At 31.7% G+C, this 19,809-nt stretch overlaps 1 protein-coding gene across 3 annotated transcripts in view; it reads right to left on the bottom strand.

The window, feature by feature from the left end:
• Nucleotides 1-19,809, bottom strand: part of LOC100573718 (serine-rich adhesin for platelets) — a 291,897-nt gene that overhangs the window by 1,364 nt on the left and 270,724 nt on the right. Inside the window, exons 9-21 of one of the 3 annotated variants that reach the window (XM_016805576.2) lie at nt 16,931-17,110; nt 9,368-9,521; nt 6,760-7,000; nt 4,553-4,748; nt 2,166-2,627; nt 1,787-2,100; nt 1,490-1,710; nt 1,061-1,249; nt 890-993; nt 666-830; nt 454-597; nt 248-307; nt 21-154 (exon numbers count right to left, since the gene is read on the bottom strand). In XM_016805576.2, the coding sequence (XP_016661065.1) occupies nt 21-154; nt 248-307; nt 454-597; nt 666-830; nt 890-993; nt 1,061-1,249; nt 1,490-1,710; nt 1,787-2,100; nt 2,166-2,627; nt 4,553-4,748; nt 6,760-7,000; nt 9,368-9,521; nt 16,931-17,110 (2,564 nt within the window). Of the gene's footprint in view, nt 1-20; nt 155-247; nt 308-453; nt 598-665; nt 831-889; nt 994-1,060; nt 1,250-1,489; nt 1,711-1,786; nt 2,101-2,165; nt 2,628-4,552; nt 4,752-6,759; nt 7,001-9,367; nt 9,522-16,930; nt 17,111-19,809 lie in introns of all 3 variants that reach the window. The other 2 variants (XM_016805575.2, XM_016805577.2) reach the window with 2 other exon arrangements.

Here is a 19,809-nt window from a genome sequence, read left to right on the forward strand (position 1 = left end):
TTGTAGTTAAAATCACGTACTTTCCACAGATCTTGCAAGGGAATTCTTCATAATTCGGATCAATTTGTGTTGGTGTCAGGGTTTGCCTTCGATCTGGTGTTCCGTTAGTGTGTAGCCTCATATGAGCTGCTAATCCTATTTTGTTACTGAATGTCTAAAAATGATCAAAACGAATAGGTTTTTATTATTTATTGTACGTTGGAATTTTACAGGAATACGAATGAGGAGGGAAAAGGATCCAACTCACCGACAAACAGTCTGAGAATTCGCAAACGAATGTTTGTTGGTCCTCCGAACTGTCGTTAGCCTAGAGAGGAAAAAATAAATAAAAAAAATAAACGAAAAAAATTTAACACAAGAAAGTGAGTGTTTTTTTTTTTTTTTTTATTGGGAATAAAGATGACAATAGAGATACTATCAAGTATCAAACATGGACACTCATTGTGTACTTACAGGAATGTCTAATTTCGGATTGACCATTGCATCTTCATTCCTCGACTTTCGTCTTTGGAATTGAAACTGTTTATAATCTTCCGGGCAAACTTTTTTCCACAAATAATAAAACTGTATGCATTGTTTCATAGTCTTCGTACCCAACTATAAAAAATAAACTCGTATGAGTTATTAAGCCTTTAATTAAAAGTGGTTGGGTTAGGTTAATATACCTCTTTCGATATAAATGCAAAATCTTTGTCATATTTGAATATAGCTTTGTGAAACATCGATACTTCATTTGGTGTCCAGTGATCAGATTCCGTGTATTCAAATTTCATCAATGGATGTCCTTGTGGGAGATATGGCGTTGGTTGCATCAACTTTAACATTGCTTCCTGATGATCAAAAAATTTGTTAAAAAATGTTTATTTAAAAAAATATGAATTAAACGTACTTGAACGTTTCCTTTGCAGAGATGTAGCAAATGTAAAGCATATTCTTTGTTTCTTCCACCACCTGGTACTGCAGCACAGCATGCAAAGTCCATGTACATTTCGACTAGAACAATTTAAGATTAATATAAAACACTATTATATAAATTAACTTAACTTTTATTTATATTCACCTTCTCGATCAGAAACTGAACTTGTAACGCAAGGGTCCCATAATAAATAATCACTAGACGGCTCTCGAATTGACCGGGTTTTGCTTAATGGTGGTATTATAGCTTGGAAATTTGGACCAAGATTAATGTGCGGTAGTACATCACATTCTGGTGGTGAATCTAGTCCTACACAATCTTCAACAATAATCTCTGAAATATAAAAACCATTAATAATTAAAATTGCCTTAAAATGTTTTTATACAGTAAAAGTTTTGTAACAAGAACTTCGAAAATTAAAATAAATAAACTTTTTTGAAATTATTTAAAGCTCAATGAACCTATTAGTAATTATTATAAAATTTGACATTATGCAAACAAATATTTTGGGTGCCCAAAGTTTTAATTCGAAGATGCCCTTTTCTGAATTTAGAAATAAATTAAATTAATTGCCTTTGACAGTCGAAGAGCTTGGCCACGAAGTGACTGCTTGCCAATAAAGACCTCTTCCATTTCTAGAAGGACTCAACATAGGTTTCGGAGTAAATTGCAAGGTTGGTTCATTTAACATTCCGAGTCTATGACTACGTAATCTGGATCGGAACGGTTTGTACGTAATAGTTTCTCCAAAACAGCGTTTTCTGTTTAATCGATGTGTAATATTTGGTGGAATACTAAAAATATACAATGACAAGAGTTTATAAAAGTTTTGATCAAAATATTTGCACGAAAAAAAGAATCAAATTTTACCTTGATGGATTAAGGAAAATGTCATCTAAATCTTCAAAGTTCTGGTTATTGTCTGGTTTTTGTTGTTTGATAACTGGTATATGTTTTTCGATCAACTGGGCTTCTGTTTGGACGAACATGGTTCCAGGATTTTGGTAACTGGCTTGGACTAATTTCAAATCTCCATTTTTGTCGATTAAAAACTGACTGCCATCAATTACTTGGGCCATGGTTCCATTGACCCCGTATAAGCGACATGTTTGGTAATCGAATTTCTTCCTAAATTCTTTAGGGTTGCTGGATAATAATGGGTCTTCTGAATTTGGCATCATTACCTAAATCATATTTAATATTATTAGAATTATGTTTTTTTTTTTAAATATTATTTTAAAATGTAAACCTGTAGCGTGTGTTGATGGTGGTTAGGTAATGGTGACTGTGCAGCGGATGAATTATGTATTGACATCGGCGATGATACTGGTGTATTGGCTGATAAAGGCGAATCTGTCGAAGACTCGAAATTTGGCAACACTTCACTTAAAGCCGCTTCAACAGCTTCTGAACTTGACATATCAGATGAATAAAAAAAGTCACCAAGGTGACCGTTTGACATAACTGAATGAAAATTTAGCGAAGGAGATTGACCCTCTTGACTAGCCGGTGGAGTAGGGTAGGTAAAACTTGGGGATGGAAGAGGTGATCTACCTAGATCTGTAAACATGGTTTGCCCTGAACTATACGCTAGATCAGCCAAGCTGGCTGAGAGTGGAGAATTTAACACGGCTTGGAAGTCTTCGTTGTTTTGAAGATCGGTCATACCGTCGTAATCATCTAAACATGACATGTCTTGCATATCCGTAGCCTAATAATAATAAAAATAAAACACTTCAAAATCAATTTTAAATTAATGATAGTTTAATTTATACAAAGCATATTTTAAAATAGCATTAAAATTTATTAGATTTTAGACAAGTTTGACGAACTATGTTTTTATACAGTTGAGAATATTTTTGTTTCAATCATATCAGTATTGAGTTTATTATTTCTATACGTCGTCGTTGGTCATAAGATTTTATTTTAAAGTGTGCTATTGATCATATACTGTATCGATACGCACAGTGAATTGAATGAAAAACAAATAATAAACAAAAATAAATACGTATACCTATAGGTAAAGGACACAAATCGAAATGGATTCTCCGTGTGTATTTAATGCACTGAGTAAATTTATATGTGCAATTGCAACCCAGTAGTTTACTATAGCCTTTGGCCCAATAGAATCGACCATCAAACACAAAGTTCGTTTTATACTCAGCTGTGTATATAATCATATAAAGTTTTACAATTTACGTACCGGAGTACACACGGTTCAAGAGCGGAAGAAATCTCGTTTATTTATTACTAACGAGCGCAGACGAAAGGGGAATCAGCCATAGTACTAAAACTTTATCGACCTCCTGAATTCGTCCAAACTTCAAAGGATTATTTTTGTAAAATTGTTTGTTTGGAGATAATGTAGATTTTGACTATAGTGTAAGTTCAATTGATTTCAAATAATTTATATGTATATTGTATACATTTAAATATTAATTGGTATCAATAATAACTAGAATTATAATCACATCCGTATGTTTGAATAAGTTATGGATGACTATCTATAATTATTAATATTGGCATAACCGTAGCTTTTCAATATAATATGTAATCAACAAATACAAATATAGACGATAATTACTATAATTAATCGTTTATTATAGTATACCATCACGTAATTATTTTTCAATGAGGCTGGAAGGCTGCATAAAAAATGAATTTCAAACATTCGGAAGAACTGTCATATTTAACTTGAAAATGGAAATATATATTATATAATATACTATGCAATATATTTGTCAAGCTTAAGTTAAATGTTATATGTTTTTAGATAAGTTTTTCACACATTTATGTATTTTTTAAAGTCTGATCAAATTGTTGGTTTGTTGTCTGTGTGTTCTGAAGCGAAGGGCAAAGACCGATTAACGCCACCGGGTGAATAACAGTAACGCGACCCCTAAATATTCTGCTGGCCTACTCCCAGTCTAGTGGACCAATCTTTGGGAAAGCACATTTTAGAAGGGGTTTTGTGTACTGATAAAAGCTCGTCGGCGTTCTGATGATTAATGCAAACGGCGTTTTCGGAATATTTTGATTAATCGACAGCGATTGGCCCCTTCCAGTTTAATCCATACGCTTAAAAATGTATATTATAAGCTTCTTGTTTACTACGAATAGTCGAATACAATTTCAAAAAAAAAATTAAATTAAACGAGTGACAATTTTAAAAATGTACGATGACAACGTCGATAGCAACGGGTGGTCATGGTTGATTCTGCACGAAACACAGAATTCGTGGAATAAAACATTAATTAATTTGAAACATGCTACTGAGCCTGAAAATTAGTTGTTTGATAACAAACGATTAAAAAACTATAGTATGTCTTATAAATTAATATAGAAATCGCTATCGACCGGAACGGATCGAGGAATACGTATAGATATTTTTCAAAATTCCGAGTGCTTCGTTCACGGTGGTTTCCATTTACCAATCGATTTACTCGTCCGGAAATTCGTGGCCACCGCGAGACTAAATACGGTTACTGCTTCTATACACCGACCTATTGCAGGTACTCATTATTGGGCGCTAATAAAACTACTGCTGACTATAATAAATAATAATAATAACAATAATAGTATAATACTATTTAGGTAATATTGTAATATAGGTCCACGATGGCGGATCCGTTTTACTTGTATCGTGTTGGCCAGCTGCACGGAGTCGACGGCCTGCAAGAGCATGGTTTCGGCTTGAACGTTGGGAAATATATCGTCGTTGAGTCCCGGCGAATAATAGCCCCGGTTATCGGTTTCCTTTTCGCCGCCGCCGTTTCCGTGATTCAGTGTGTACGGTGAACCGGAGTAATTAATATCTATTTGCGGGCTGGTGCTGCTGCAACGAAAACCCATTACGGGTCAGAGATTAATAGACCGACCGTTGTTGAATCGACAAGCGCACACGCACACGCACACTCTCGTGTATATTATGATGATGCGAGTAGAGAGTAGAGACTTAGGACCCAACCTCCGCGTGCTAGGTGGTTGTTGCGCATTTCTGATGTCTGTGTTTGCGGCGATTATAATATTACTAAACAGGTCGTCGTAAGTGGGTACACCCACTTGACGTCAATTTTTCAACTTCTATAACCGACTGTTATTGTACGATAACGTTTCTGACAGTAGTACGGGCACAGGGACGCATTGAATTATACACTCGGTTGAAATAGATTCGGAGCCGAGTGGTTGGTTTTACAACGACGTGCTTTATATGCAGCATCCCTCGACATTTGAAATGAAACGCATTTCACGGAAAGTAATTTTTTGAAATGTTCAATGGTTTTCAAGAAAATCATGAAATGTTTAAAACATTCGTCATCAGCCAGGAAAGCAACTGGCTAACACCCACTAACAACAAAATCTAGACTTTTTTCGAGGTGAAAAAAGCTACCGTTCTAAGATAGCTTTCCCGTTAAAATTTAAATCAATACGATATCTCAATGTGCTGCATAATATTGTCCTTAATTTATTCTTATATTAGAAACAATAAATAATATTGTACTCAAAAATAATAAAAATTTTATATTTAACATGAAATGCATAAATTACAAATTTCTGTGTATAAATATTTTAATTGAATTTAAATTCAATTCAAGAAACAGAGTTGAGTTAAGTTTTACATTTGAAAATTATTATGAATTATTTATAGACAATTTATCGGAGCTGTATAAAAATAGATAAATTAGTGAGAGCAATTTTTTTTTTTAGTAATAACAAGTTAATTTCAATCCCCCGAGGAAGTTGATCATTATTTGACGAAGTTTTTGTTTGGAATCAACTTTATAGTTTGTGCTTTATACGGCATATTTTTATTTCAAACATTGTTCGTCATCAAGTAAAACTTTGTGCTGATGAAGTGAAATTTATGATGATAAATTTAAAAACTACTATTTTATTACTTCTGACGTTAGTGCGCAATGACGTGTAGGTATTTCACGAGGTTTTAAGGTAAAGTGTAGGTGACACTTTATGGAAGTATCCCATAAAAATATGTACCTACCTATATGCATATTCGAGTAAAGTTTGTGGGTAGACACTATATTAATTAATGATGATGTACTAATGTATTATTGAATTTTTCACTGTATAATATCCTGTTCTTAAAGTTAATAACACGATGATAGGTACATTATGAAATTAATAATTATATTATGCTTATAGGTATTATATTATATTGTGTTAAATCGTATAAGATTCAAAATAAAAATGTAATTTGGGTTTTTTGTTTTAAATTAAAAAATCTAATTGTCTATCGATTAATTTTTTGTGCCGCCGGATCATTCGCTATAAATATTCAAAGTAAGCAGGAAGGTATTTTCTTATGTATAGGTAGTGGTTTAGAAAATAAAAGTTTCCGATTGAAAACATAAAAGTTTTTATTGGCATGTCAGACAAGGCCTTGTCAATTATGCATGAAAGGATGTATGCATCGGTGGTTTAAATAGTTAAGTCGAAAGCCTCCGAATCGGAGGGACAAGGGAAATCCCGAAACGCCGTATTTTAAACCGACAATCGCCCGCCACACCGACATTGCCAATTTGATCGTGCCGCTAGACGTGGACAAACGCCGTCGTATTCAATTTAAGAAAACGCCCAAATACAAATTCCGAAAGCCCACGGAGTTTATGGGATTTTATTTTCGTCTCTCTCACTCTCTTACTCTCCCTCTCACCATCTGTCTGTCTGTCTGCTTCTCCCCCTCTCTCCTCGCTCTGTTCACGTGTCACTGTTTCAAGCGTGTTAAGAGGAGGAGTAGGTACACGGACGCGCGTATCGTTTTCCGGACTTGTCGCCGAGACCGATATCGCTCGACACAACGTGCCAACCGACTATTTGCAACTCACCTGTGACTGAACTGATATCCCGGATCCGAGCACGCTCTCTTCACTCCGGTCTTTTTGAGTATTACGTCCGTGTACACCACGGCAGTGGAGTCGGCCAAACCCACCGTCGTGTCCACCACCGAGGCGGTGTTTGGAACCGCTGGCACCGCGAACGACGTACCGCTAGTGGTCATCACCGCGTGCACCGCCGTGCTTCTGCTCACCACTTGCTGTACCACGGTTTCCTTCTCGCGGCTCAAGTCTGAAAAACCAACAGATCCTCGGTTAAACGTCTGAAACTCACGTCGACGCTGAAATATCGTCCGATCGTCGAGAACACAAACACGTCTTCGGGAATAATACGCAAAAGTAAATTCGTGTTCGCCACTGGTGTTCGACACACATTATGGTATTGGGTATAATATGTGCTCATAAGCGCAAAAATCGCAGTCCTAATAATAAAATATTTACGTCCCAAAAAATATAATTATAGGTGTTTATTACACAGCGAAATACGACTTAAAAAGGTGGCATGATAGGCTATAACTCATACGGTTATACCAGTAATATTATTATTATTGTTGTTATTGGAACAGAAATGTACCGGCAGTATATTCAACCGGAAATATTATAATATTTAAAGTTTACAAATGTTATGAACGCTAGAAATGTGTGAACACGCATAACGTATTTGTATGGTGTTGTTCGCTTTTGTTTTAGAACGCACAATGAAGAAATTATCGCAAAAACTGTATTACTTCGAACTTAACCTTGGATATATAGTAATATTTTTTAACAATCTTTATTATGCGAAAGATAATTCAAATAATTATAAAACGTATGATTATTCGGATAGAAAACGAAACACATAAGTGTAATAATTTATGGAATAATATTTTCAATATTTTTTAAAAGGGCTTATCATATAGTATATTAATAAATTATATTATGGTATTTGTATTTTGTTAGAAATAATAATAATAAGTGTAGACAGATAATAGGTACATGTTTTAATGATATAAATACATTTTTTAAAGACGTTTGTATAAACCAAGCGCTCGTCATTTTTATATTCGATTTAAACATCATTATATTTAATAATTTTGTTTGTAATACGAATAAAAGAAAACAATTCGATCCAAGACAGTTTTAAGATCGGTTCAAATAATCTAATTATTATAGTCTTGTTTGTCTTGTTTCTTTATTACTTATCTTTTTTGTAAAGACATCGCTGTTAAGCTTTTAAGTCAATATTACAACTCGAGAGGCAATTTACAATTTAAGTATTTATTTTCAATCTTTTCCAAACTTTTTTATTGAATATTATTTTATTGTGTGTTAATGTATTAAACATTTTTTTAATCTATTTAGTTGTTTACTTGAAAAAGATCTTCGGACAACCAAAACAAATGCTGATGAAAAAAGTTGGAGTGGACTTAAGGACTATAGCTATATGGTACACGGCTACGAGGGCAGTAGATAAAAATAACTTAAGTTAAAAAAGGGTAGAAGTAACTGTGCGTCATAGAATTTGAATGGACCATAAAAGCCACTATTGGCGATAATGATGATGAATTGATCAAAATAAAATAAATATTACGTTTACGTTGAACATTGGGTCTAGGTATCTTTATAATATAATTAAAATAATATAAAGCTAAGTAACACGTCATATAATTCAGAATAAAATATGTATACTATGTATGATTACTATATTATTTTACAAGTTAAAAACAAAACAGGTTAATTTATTTTACCTATTTACCTAAGTAATAATGACCTACTTAGAATTTCTGAAAATTTAAATGACAATTATATTGAAAACTGAACAAGTAGTTACCTAAGGTTGTTGCTTTTGTTTAACAATTAAGTGTTTGCTGTTGTTTTAGCATTTTAAGTATTTATAACAGTGTATACTTTAATAGAACAATAAAATAAAACTGTAAGCATTCTTATACATTTATTTTCTCAAATACGTTTGCTCAAATCATTAAAAATGTAAAAATATTATGTGTTTGTTTAATAATCACATTTTTTTTAATGACAATTTATTCTTGTCCATTATTTTTATTTAGTATGCTGCTTTGAATGGGGAATAAAACACTGTACTGTTATAGATATAGCCAATTGAATCAGACTGTTAATGGAAGAATGCATGTTATTACGTTTTTAAATTTAGATTAACGCTTGAAAAACAAATAATGTGATTGGAAATGTTTAATTCCAATGTTTGTATAAAATATATGTCATGTTTGACAAAAAAAAAACTTGTAAAAAAAGTAAAAAAAGCTGAAAATGTTTGATTAAAATCCAATTAATTAAATTTTAAAAAGTTTTGAAAGTTTATTTTTTTAAGTTTTTTTTGTGTAATTTGAGACTATTTCTATAAATTGCTGTCGTATTAATTAAAACTGAACTATTAAGCATTTAAATATTTGATTATGGTTTTTAGTGCATGGTGATATTACACTGTACAATCAATAGTAAAATTAAATAAATTATGGTAATTTCAATTAAAAACTGATGATATAATTTTACAAGCATATTAATGTATATTATACCTGCAGTAAAAAATTAAATTTGCTGTATATTAGACTACGAGCATACATATTTAAATAATTTTTCTCACTTGAATATGTTAGTCCGTTTTGAGTTGAACAATTTGGTTTCGTAGTCCTTTTTTGTATGATTTTTTCTTCGATCAGAGCCCTGACACTCATGCTGGCAGTCTGCAGAGGTGGACCCGATGCTTCTTTTTTTTCCCATTTTTTTGAATCAGTTTCCTGGAAACGGTTTTTAAAATTAATAAAAACATTTTGGTTTAAGATAATTTTATTTACACAAATCCCTTCACTCGTGATTTATATTTACTTTCGTAGTTTGGTACGAACAGTAGAAAATTCCAGAGAAATGTTCTAGGATTTTCTGTGGCCGCTTATAACATAGGACAAAGTGGGAAGGAAACGCATAATATTAAAAAAAAAAAAGAGTTGAACATTTTCAGGAAGGGGCAGGGAAAAATCTGGTTGTATTTGATAATGCAAGACCGAACAATAAACACGAAAAAAACCACTGAATGTAAAAAAATACATGATTCAGCTTTTATGGTTGTTATTTTCAATGCGTTTTTTTTTTCAAAACTTAATTTGATATTTTTTACGCATAATAACATCATTCAGAGAATTTGAAACCCCTGAGGTGAAAAAAATGGTTTTTGATCAGCAAACAATATTATTATAGTATAATAATTGATGTATACCTAGTAATGATAATTAGAGGCATTTTACCGTAATCGAAAACTAATTTCAAAATAGTCCAATTAAAGAGTATATATATATATTATAGTTTATAATAATGACATGTTCCTAATGGTATCCTAAACCCTTTAATTGGTCCAACCGATTATCGGGACCTTTGGAAAATAACATAAGCTAATTTATTTTCCCTTTCCAACTTAGACATTTGCAAAGTTATTAAATTTTATGTTAACTGTTGGATATTATTATATGTGATTTTCAAATTTTACAAATTCAGTCGTGTTTCTATACTTTATAGATACATAATATTATCTATTATTTTATTTAGAGTATAATATAATAATCCACATAAAGCCTAGTGGTTTTTAAGATAGTTAAAGATATTGAATATGTAAATTATTGGTAAATAGAAACATTCGGAAAACATGACTATAATATTCTATACTGAAATGTAATAATATTTATACCTAATATTCATGGAATATTATCTTAAACAACTGTGTTAAAAACTTTTAATGCATGGGTTATGAATATTTTCTACAAATAAAATTGTTAAAATAAATGTGAATAACCCACATTTAGACGTAATTTTTGATCACGATATATTATAATAATAATATTAGTTTAAAAATGATTCTGTTTGAATAATATAAAAATATATTGTTGCGGCTTTATTTTTAATAAATTCCATAATATAACTATTATGATTTTAAATACTAGATTAAACATTTAAATAGTTTTTAATCGTATTATAATTTATTTTATTATGACAATTTAATATTGAGCAATGAACCCATGGTTTTTCATCTTTTTATATTATCATGTTCTTAATATTTTTAATTTTATTCCAAATCGTTAACACTTTGAAATAGGAGCGCAATAGTTTCCATATGAATTTGTAAACAATTATTACAATATCCTTACATAAATGGTTCTTATATTGATTTGTATTAAGACTTTTTACTAAATGCACACACTCAAACCGTTGGTTTGCACTTTTTTTTTTTTATAATCACAATCACGATATTAATCGTGGTGTATTCGAGCATGTGGTGGAGTTGTGGGTCTGTTTTCTTGTGTAATGGAAATTTCAGAGTACCCTAGGAAAATCCAGTGAAGTTTTTCTCTGGTTCTCCTGCCCACAACCCGACACCTTTTTGGAGATCGAAATAGTTCATTGCGGTTTTTGCATCCGCTAAACCCCTATAGTAATCAACATGATAAATCAGTTGACCGGGATGGAGTAAGGCAAAGTAATGGCAAAACATTTTGGGACTTCTTGCCGATACAAGGCAGCAGCAGCAGGAGGGATGTGTGGGGCATTTCTGTAATTAATATTAGGGGAGGAAAAGGCTGGCAGATATTAAACTATGTACTCCTATACAAATACTCGTACACACCCACATCCATCCACCCACCCACCCATCCACCACGCACATACACACAGACAAACACTCGCTGCATATGGTTTTATAATATAGCGGTCTGTCGGGATTAAATAATGATTTGTTTTGCAGGGGCGTGCTTGATAGAATGGCATAATATGCAGATTTAGAGGGTACATAGAATATTGATATGGTTTCCAATGGACTTTTTATCACAAAGATAATAATGACTGACAATAATTGAAAAAAATACCTTATATTTTATCAATCCCCTAACGTGATCCGAGGTATAATGTAATAAAATCCGAATTATCTGCTATAAAAATAATATTGACTACCTACCTACTATTATTGGCAAATTATTACGCTGTACATAGGTATATAATATACATTTAATATATGGTGTTGTTAAAAATCAGACAGTCATGCATAATGCATTATACTTATATTTTATGTTCGGAAGTATAATTTATTTAGGTCAGCTTTCTATTAATATGTAACATCTAATGCAAATTTCAATTTTTAAAGTTTTAACATAATGCGCGAAGATCGATGACATATTTTAGTATAATTTAGTGTGTGGCGTTTGGAAATTGAACATATTACAGTTCCTTTAAAGTTAAATTGAGTATCTTTAACCCTTAATGCGTCTTACGGTGCAAATAATCTAAAGTTAAGCTATTTAATATCACGTGGAAGTTTTAATATCTCAAAAGGTGTACTTAAGTATATTATTAGTTTTATTATAATAATAAGATGTATTTTATTTTATCATATATATTGTTGGATGCCTAGTTAAAATGTATACTGTTCAGTCGGAGTAGTATTTTAAACACCAATAACATCAAAATTAAAAGTGTATTATTTTAAATAGAGCAAAATTTGGGACTCGAGTGGTATATCGAAAACTATTTCACAGAATTAACAATACAATTTAAAATGTAGATATCTCGCTTATATTATTTTTGCTATATAAACCGTACATTATTATAATATAACATGAAATCAATCCATTATTCATATTAACTCAATTATAATATTGAACACAATTAGTATTTACGTTTGTCTGCAAGTTGTATTCAATTCATATTCGTTTTCTTATAGCTTAAACTAATATTATTTTATGTTATAGATTTTATTTATTTATTTTTTATTCACAAAAGATACAACGCTGTCTGAAATACCAGTTGAAAATTTAAATATCGCTATTCTTAAATTACGTTTACAACAAAGTGTAATTTTTTTTACTGTTTCCAAACAAGAACACAGACCTATTCCCTCGCTATATTTACTATTCTTAACAAAATATATGCCGTGTACGCCATGATACAGAATAAGTCGTAAACGAATACTATTGATCACAAAGTTTGGCAATCTGGCTTTAATTTCCAACTCGTAAATTTTTAACATTTCCCACAAACACTGAGTGTAAATTACTAAATAAAAAAAATCAAACATTTCTAAATTAGTAAAATGGTTAATAGCAGTAGTAACATAAGTCTTTTGGAAACAACTTGAAGACGAAGTCGAGCTTTTATATGGACAAAGTCAAAACCAAAGAATTATAACATTACTATACAATATTATTTTTAATCAATTAAAAATGGCCCACGGTATGTTCAAAATATTTTATTCTAATTAATCGTGTTTCTGAATGTATTATTTTAATAATTGATATTTGGTGAGAAGACGAAAATATTATTTTACGACCGGGTTTTGTTTTAATCATATAATGAGGTAAAGTCAGTTGATAACACATATTTTTCTTGACATTTAGGTATAACGCAGAAATGTTCAGCATTTATAACTCTGTAGTCTGTATATTACTGTAGGTACTACTTCTGATTTATGCAATATATCAAATGAAAATATGAAAATCATTTTGTGGTGGATATTGTGTATTATAATACAGGGGCGATGGTGAAAAAAATTCTTTTAGTCGTAATACATGAATAAAAGACAAAGATTTCTGTGAAAAGTATGACCCTAGGCATCTTCAGGACACAGTAAACAGTACACATTATGAAATTAAAAAACGATAGCAATCTCACTCTATTTATTTAATTTTTTTTTCAAAAATGAAAATGTTTCTAAAATAGTAAATATCATTTATTTTGTAATTTAATTTAAAACATATAACATACATTTATTTTCTTATTGCAGTTTGTAACTTTTTTTGAGAACGCATTTTTCTAATTTAATGAAAAGCAAAAAAAGAAAAAGTAATATGACGGCAATATCTCCTTTTTAGTCCTTAGCTACGACATAATTTATTAAATAAAACCGTCTGCCTTAGAGGTGAATAATTGTCATGGAAAAAAATATATATAATATATAATAATAATAATAATAAAAAGGGATGGAAAACTCCCGCTTTTAATGCAGTATAGTCGGAAACGAGATCAAAGAAGAAAAAGGTTATTTTCCTTCAAAAACCTAAGAAACGACGTTCGTAAACACAAAGTGATTTGTTCGTCGTGTACGTCAGTGTAAATACGAAAGTTTGATTGAGTGTTCAATGTAAATATCCGTTTCTTTGTAAAACATTTCCGGCCGTCGTGGAAAATATTCAAATTGGTTTTCAGTTACTCGTTACGTCTCTGCAGGAAACCTCTGTGTTATGTTTCCTCAATGATATATATATATATATATTTATTGGCGATGCGTATTGGGACAGGTACAGACTTGGAGTACGCGTGTTACACGGCATTGCACGTCATCCGTCCATATACTGCAGGTAGGTACTATATCTAAATAGTCATACTACCGTACATTGTGTATTACCTCTATAATACATTATTGTGTATACAAGACGTGCGCTTGTATATGTAAATGTGCGCAGACACGACCCGACTCGTTAAAGGTTTGTCTGTGATAATAGTTTTTGATGTTAATTGATTTAACTTGGAGCGTGTATGTGCATCATCATAGTACCTCGATTTTTCTGTAATACGCCAATGGTCGAAACCAATTATTATAACGAAACGGAGTGATGCGGACTAGACACTCGGTTTTGTCGTATTGATTTATGCAGACTTTGCGATTTCGTTTATAATTGTGTCAGAAATTCGTTTGTGAACATTTAAAAAATAACAAGATGTTAAGTATTTTTTAGTAACAATAATAAGAGCGTATTATTGAAAACTCGTGATTTTTTGAAAAACCAAAAATAAAGTTTAATATTTCAATATTCGCGATAAATTCTTTGTACATATTTGGAATTATACGAATTAAAATACCGTGTTACGTTACGAGTATTCATATCTGGAATTTTAGATGTCAAAATGTCTTACAAATGGTACCTACAATAATTAAATAATTTTGTCAATTTATTAATTTAAAGCATTCTATAAAACAAATAGTATAAAATAATATTATATTGGTGTCAACTTCACATGTTTTCAACTTCCACTATTGTTCAAATAGTCAAATGTTGAAGTTGTATGACTACATTTAAGGAATTAAGTAATATTATGATTCTCGTAGGTGATTTAATGCAAGTTTAAAGCATTGAAAGTTGTTGGATAATTAATTGATAATTTGATCAGTTGATTATGAATGGATTTTTGTATGAATATGTCTGCGAAATAAAAATGTGCTAAATATAAAGCACGCATATGGGGAGTAAAAAAAAAAAAATCAAATAATAATATTAGTATACCTATAGATATTGTATTTAACGGTACACGCCCACATTGTTATAAACAAATGGTAACAATTTATAATATTCACATTTTGGCAAATTAAAAATATTGATCCGGAAAGAATTTAACTGACTAATGTCTAACAGTTATTATAATTATAGTTATTTTAACGTCGTGTTATTTATACGTGTTTTTTTCAATATAGGTATTGATTGCCTGGTATTTTATTGATAAATGTACTTACCTGTTCGGTGTAATTGCAGAAAAATCAGAGCAAAAACGATGTTAGGATAAAGGTACGAAATATTATTTCAATTTCCGTATTTATTTTTAATTTATACCTCACTCGCAGCTATTGAACTGATTTGATATTTTGAAGCCTGCTAGTATAATGTAGGTACCTATTGATCGATCGCGAACATTAATTTTTTGACTGGTAAATTTCAATAGAATAATATTATAACAGTCGTATAATATGTGGGTATTATTTGTGCTTTGTGCATACTCAATACTTGCATGTTACAACGAAATATTATGTATTAACCAATCATACGACTAATTAGTATATCAAAGTTGTTATACTGATTCAAATCGTACTCAATCACTCGAGTTTTCTTTCGGTACTCCCGAGTACCTAGTTTGGCTTTTAGCCACGCAGTGCTACATAATATATGTCTGTACAATTGTGCATATACATGTGCAATGTGCATTGTGCATAGTATACACACACTCATACACATATATCTATAATACATACACCTACATGGCTACATCCATATACGTGGGCACAAAAACAATCCTTTTGAAGTCATCGTCGATAATCTCTTTTAGAAACGTTATCATAGATCCTCTTTGTCATACTCTATCTCTTTGAACATCGGATAACTGTCTGGGTCCCACCCCTCCGGCCCCGATTCAAACTGAATCCAGGAAAGTGTGAAGCCTTGTAAATGAAAAATTCAATTTGGATGTGCGCATGGTTTCCATCCCCGCTCTAAAACCGTGTTTTCCTCTCGTTTGGCATTTCCCATTGATCGAACTCACGTCTCGTTAAACCTTTCGGGATTTCCGAGCAAGTGGAGATAATTGGTTAAAATTTCGGTCGTGCGTTAATTAGTGAACCAGAAGGCAGCAGAAATTTTCCGGGGAAAGCGAGAGAGGGGAAAAAAATCTTTATTACGGGTCAAATCTAACTGCCGGGATTGGGTAGTGCAGTGGAAAAAAAACGCATGTTGCTGGAAATTAGAGTGTATATGTCATTTTGACAGTACGAAGGGTATACCGTATATACAAAGCGTTTTGTATGTAAAAAGCTGAACTCCACCCGACTGTTTTAACTCTAAATTATAATTTCTTAAACAAATTTGCTACTACACTCGCTTACTCGTATACACCAGAATAATATAAACAATAATTACTTATATTATAATATTTTATAAATAAAATTAATAATTAAAATTAAATCAGTTTATTATGAAACTATTATTACTACTATTATTATTATCATGTAAATTGAATTGCAAATTAAATATTTTATACGACATAATAATAATATTATAATTGTACCATGGTAAAATATAACTGTTGTCGACAGTTTCAAATGAAATATTTCCAACAACTATAGAACCTTAATAGTTTAATTTTAAATATTTAAAAGCTTCAATACCCACTGCGAACATATTACATATTATACAAATCGCAAATGCATTTGCTTTTATATTTTTATTACGTTTTCAATTTACAACACGAAATGCGTTTGAACGATACGCATATATTTGCACTGAACACCACGTTTGTACTCGGAACCGGAGAATATAATATTTATATTGTGTATATACAGGGCGGGTAACGCGTCTAGTCAAAGAAACGTCGTCCGCCGAGTGTATGCACGAATAAAACTACTGACCTTTTTGAAGTATCCTCCGTGCAGCCTCATGTGTCCATTTAGAGCTGGTACGTTTTTAAACTTTCGATGGCACAGGTTACATTCCACGGGCTTTTGTTCCGGCTTGGGTTGCACTGCAACGGCAGCGGGCTGTGAGTGCTGTTGTTTGTTGTTTGCCGAGTCCGTTGCGCCGTTCGAGGTCTAAAAGGAAAATGCATATTATTATTATTGTGATATTATTAATCAACCAGAATATATACGTCACGTCTCGTTTGTTTATCAGAAAACGCGCCCAACGTAATATCATATTATTATAATAGTATTGACTAAAAAAATAGCGAAAAAACAAAACCAACGGAACCGTCGCTCATTTTGGTAACGATGTGAAATGTATAGGCAAAATATATACACGAATGATTTTGTTTTAGTATCATTTGAAATTCTAGGCATAAATGTGTGATTGGATTATATTATTATATTTTTCACTATTATAATATTATAATATGATTATTGTATCTTACAGTTTTTTGTTTTTAAATTCTTCATTTAATTAAATTTGACCTACAGTTTGTTTTCCGGACAAACATAATATTACTAAACAAGAGTGAATGAAAATTTTTTATTTCATAAATTTTATTAGTATTCAATAATATGACGTAAATATTGTATTATTTACCATTACCGTAATAATCATCGTTCATGATATAAACCAACAAAGAGCTTCATGCAAATAAAAAACCCCTACATATTATAATGTTTACATACAGCGATTAGAAGAGTTAAAATATTTTTAGATAATTAATTGTTAATAATATGATTGTTTCATATTATTTATGAACGGAATAATAGGTACTGTCCGTAAAGGTAATGTTGCAAATAAAAAGTAATCAAAAAAGTTAAATCGACGAAACGAAAGACAGTTTTATATTATTTTTGTTTTATACTATAAATAACATGTATATAATATTATAATATACAGTAATAACATGTTTGTGAAAGTATGTACCTGCCTATAGTAATTATTTTCCTACCTCGTAATTTTTACAAAAGAACAGTTTTTATTCATATTTCTTTTTTTCAAACAGTCGGAAAATACCGCACTGAAGAACGGCGCCAACGCCCAACAATGAAAAACGTGTCATTATTTCGCGCAAACTATGTATTATAATATAATATTTTGTTCGTTCGCCGAACATAATATAAAAAGCCGCCGAAAAGAAGGGGAAAGAAAAAATGGAAAATGTTCAATCGTCGTCGTCGCGCCTCCATCTCGTATACGTCGGTGGACGTTCAGTCGTAGAAAATCGTCGGTTGTACTGTAGTTTAACCGGAAAACTCCACTCCGCTTTCTACTCTCCCGTCCGAAACGAACGGTGCTGCGCCGTCCCGTTTAAATCGAAATTAAATTATTATTATTCCGAAAGCCCGTCGAAAAAACAGCCTCTCCCCTTCGTCATCGTGCACTCACCGCCAATCGCCGCCGCCGTCGTCGCCGTCGCCGGAGGTGCGACTAATTGGATTTCGACGACAATGAGCGCGCGAGGTTTTAATTCAATAGTCGCTCGGCGAAAAGCTCTTTTCGCCTGCGCTCGTGTCTCCCGCTCTATATATACACCTAGGTATATACATAGGTATACGCGTACAAAATATATACACACTCACACAAATGCATATACAAGCGTATATACAGAGAGAGAGAGAGAGAGAGTGAGAGGGAAATGGGTAGATGAAGATTTTCGAAAAAGGGCCGAATGTTGTCGCGCGCGGGACGGTGTTAGGACTTAGGACTCGCGGGCGGTAGGTAGGTATACACGCGATGCGGTAGAATAAACGAAACGACTACCACGCTTGTAATACGCGCATTGCACTGCAAATAACGTTTACATATTATTACATTTCATTATGAAGAGTAGACGTTGACGGGAAAAAAATAACAACATAATAATATAAAACGGCGTAAAAGTGTGCACGCGACAAGTAATAAATAAATATCATGTCCGCTGCCGAGTTTGCCGGATACAATAATGACACAACGATCGCGGTACACTAAAACTATTCGGTGAATTTTTTCTTTTTAAATTTATTACGGTTTGTTCGAGGGATAAGTTTGGCGATATCGTGAAAAATATATATAATATTACATTTGTCTTTGACCATCGGCCCCTTTGTTGTCGAATATAATACATCCAATCGTTATTAAATACATCTTGATTAGCTATATAATAGTGATAATATGGTTATTGATATCATATTTTGACAGACTCGTTGTACTAGTAGATAATAATTATTTATAATCAAATATAAAAACACAAAACCCATTAAATGTTTACTGAAAATAAAGTCAATAATTTGTTCAGTGTATAAAATGCTGTAAGTTTTTTTTTTTTTTTAACTCATTACCAATGTATAATAAATTATGTATAATATACCAAATGGTGATGATAATTATTATTTTTATTATTATTATAAACTAAGATCGAACGGTTTAAATAAATAATAAATTGTGCAGCGCACAAAAAGTATATAGGTACTTTTGCCGTTATGTTAAAATATTGAGTAAAAAATACAGCACAAAGATGATAATAATAATACGTTTTTATAAAGCAGAAAAGCGTTTCAGTGGAACGTAAAGGTCAATCTTTTTTGATAAAATGTTCAGTTACATTTTGGCAATTTAAAAAAGTTAAGTGTAGTATAGTAAGAATACGTAGTAATTGGACGTAGTTTTGTTTCATTCGAATGAAACTTTCGTCGGAGAAACTTTTCAAAATTTTGATATGACGAAAAATTACACTTGAAATTTGATTTGTTAGGTTAGACTTATCTTAGAGTGAACTGTTATTTTCTTATTACAAGAAACACAGTTGAAACCGCCGTAATATAATTCTTTTCTAAGGAAA

Source organism: Acyrthosiphon pisum, chromosome A1 (assembly GCF_005508785.2).
Source record: "Acyrthosiphon pisum isolate AL4f chromosome A1, pea_aphid_22Mar2018_4r6ur, whole genome shotgun sequence".
NCBI classification, from domain to species: Eukaryota; Metazoa; Arthropoda; class Insecta; order Hemiptera; family Aphididae; genus Acyrthosiphon; species Acyrthosiphon pisum.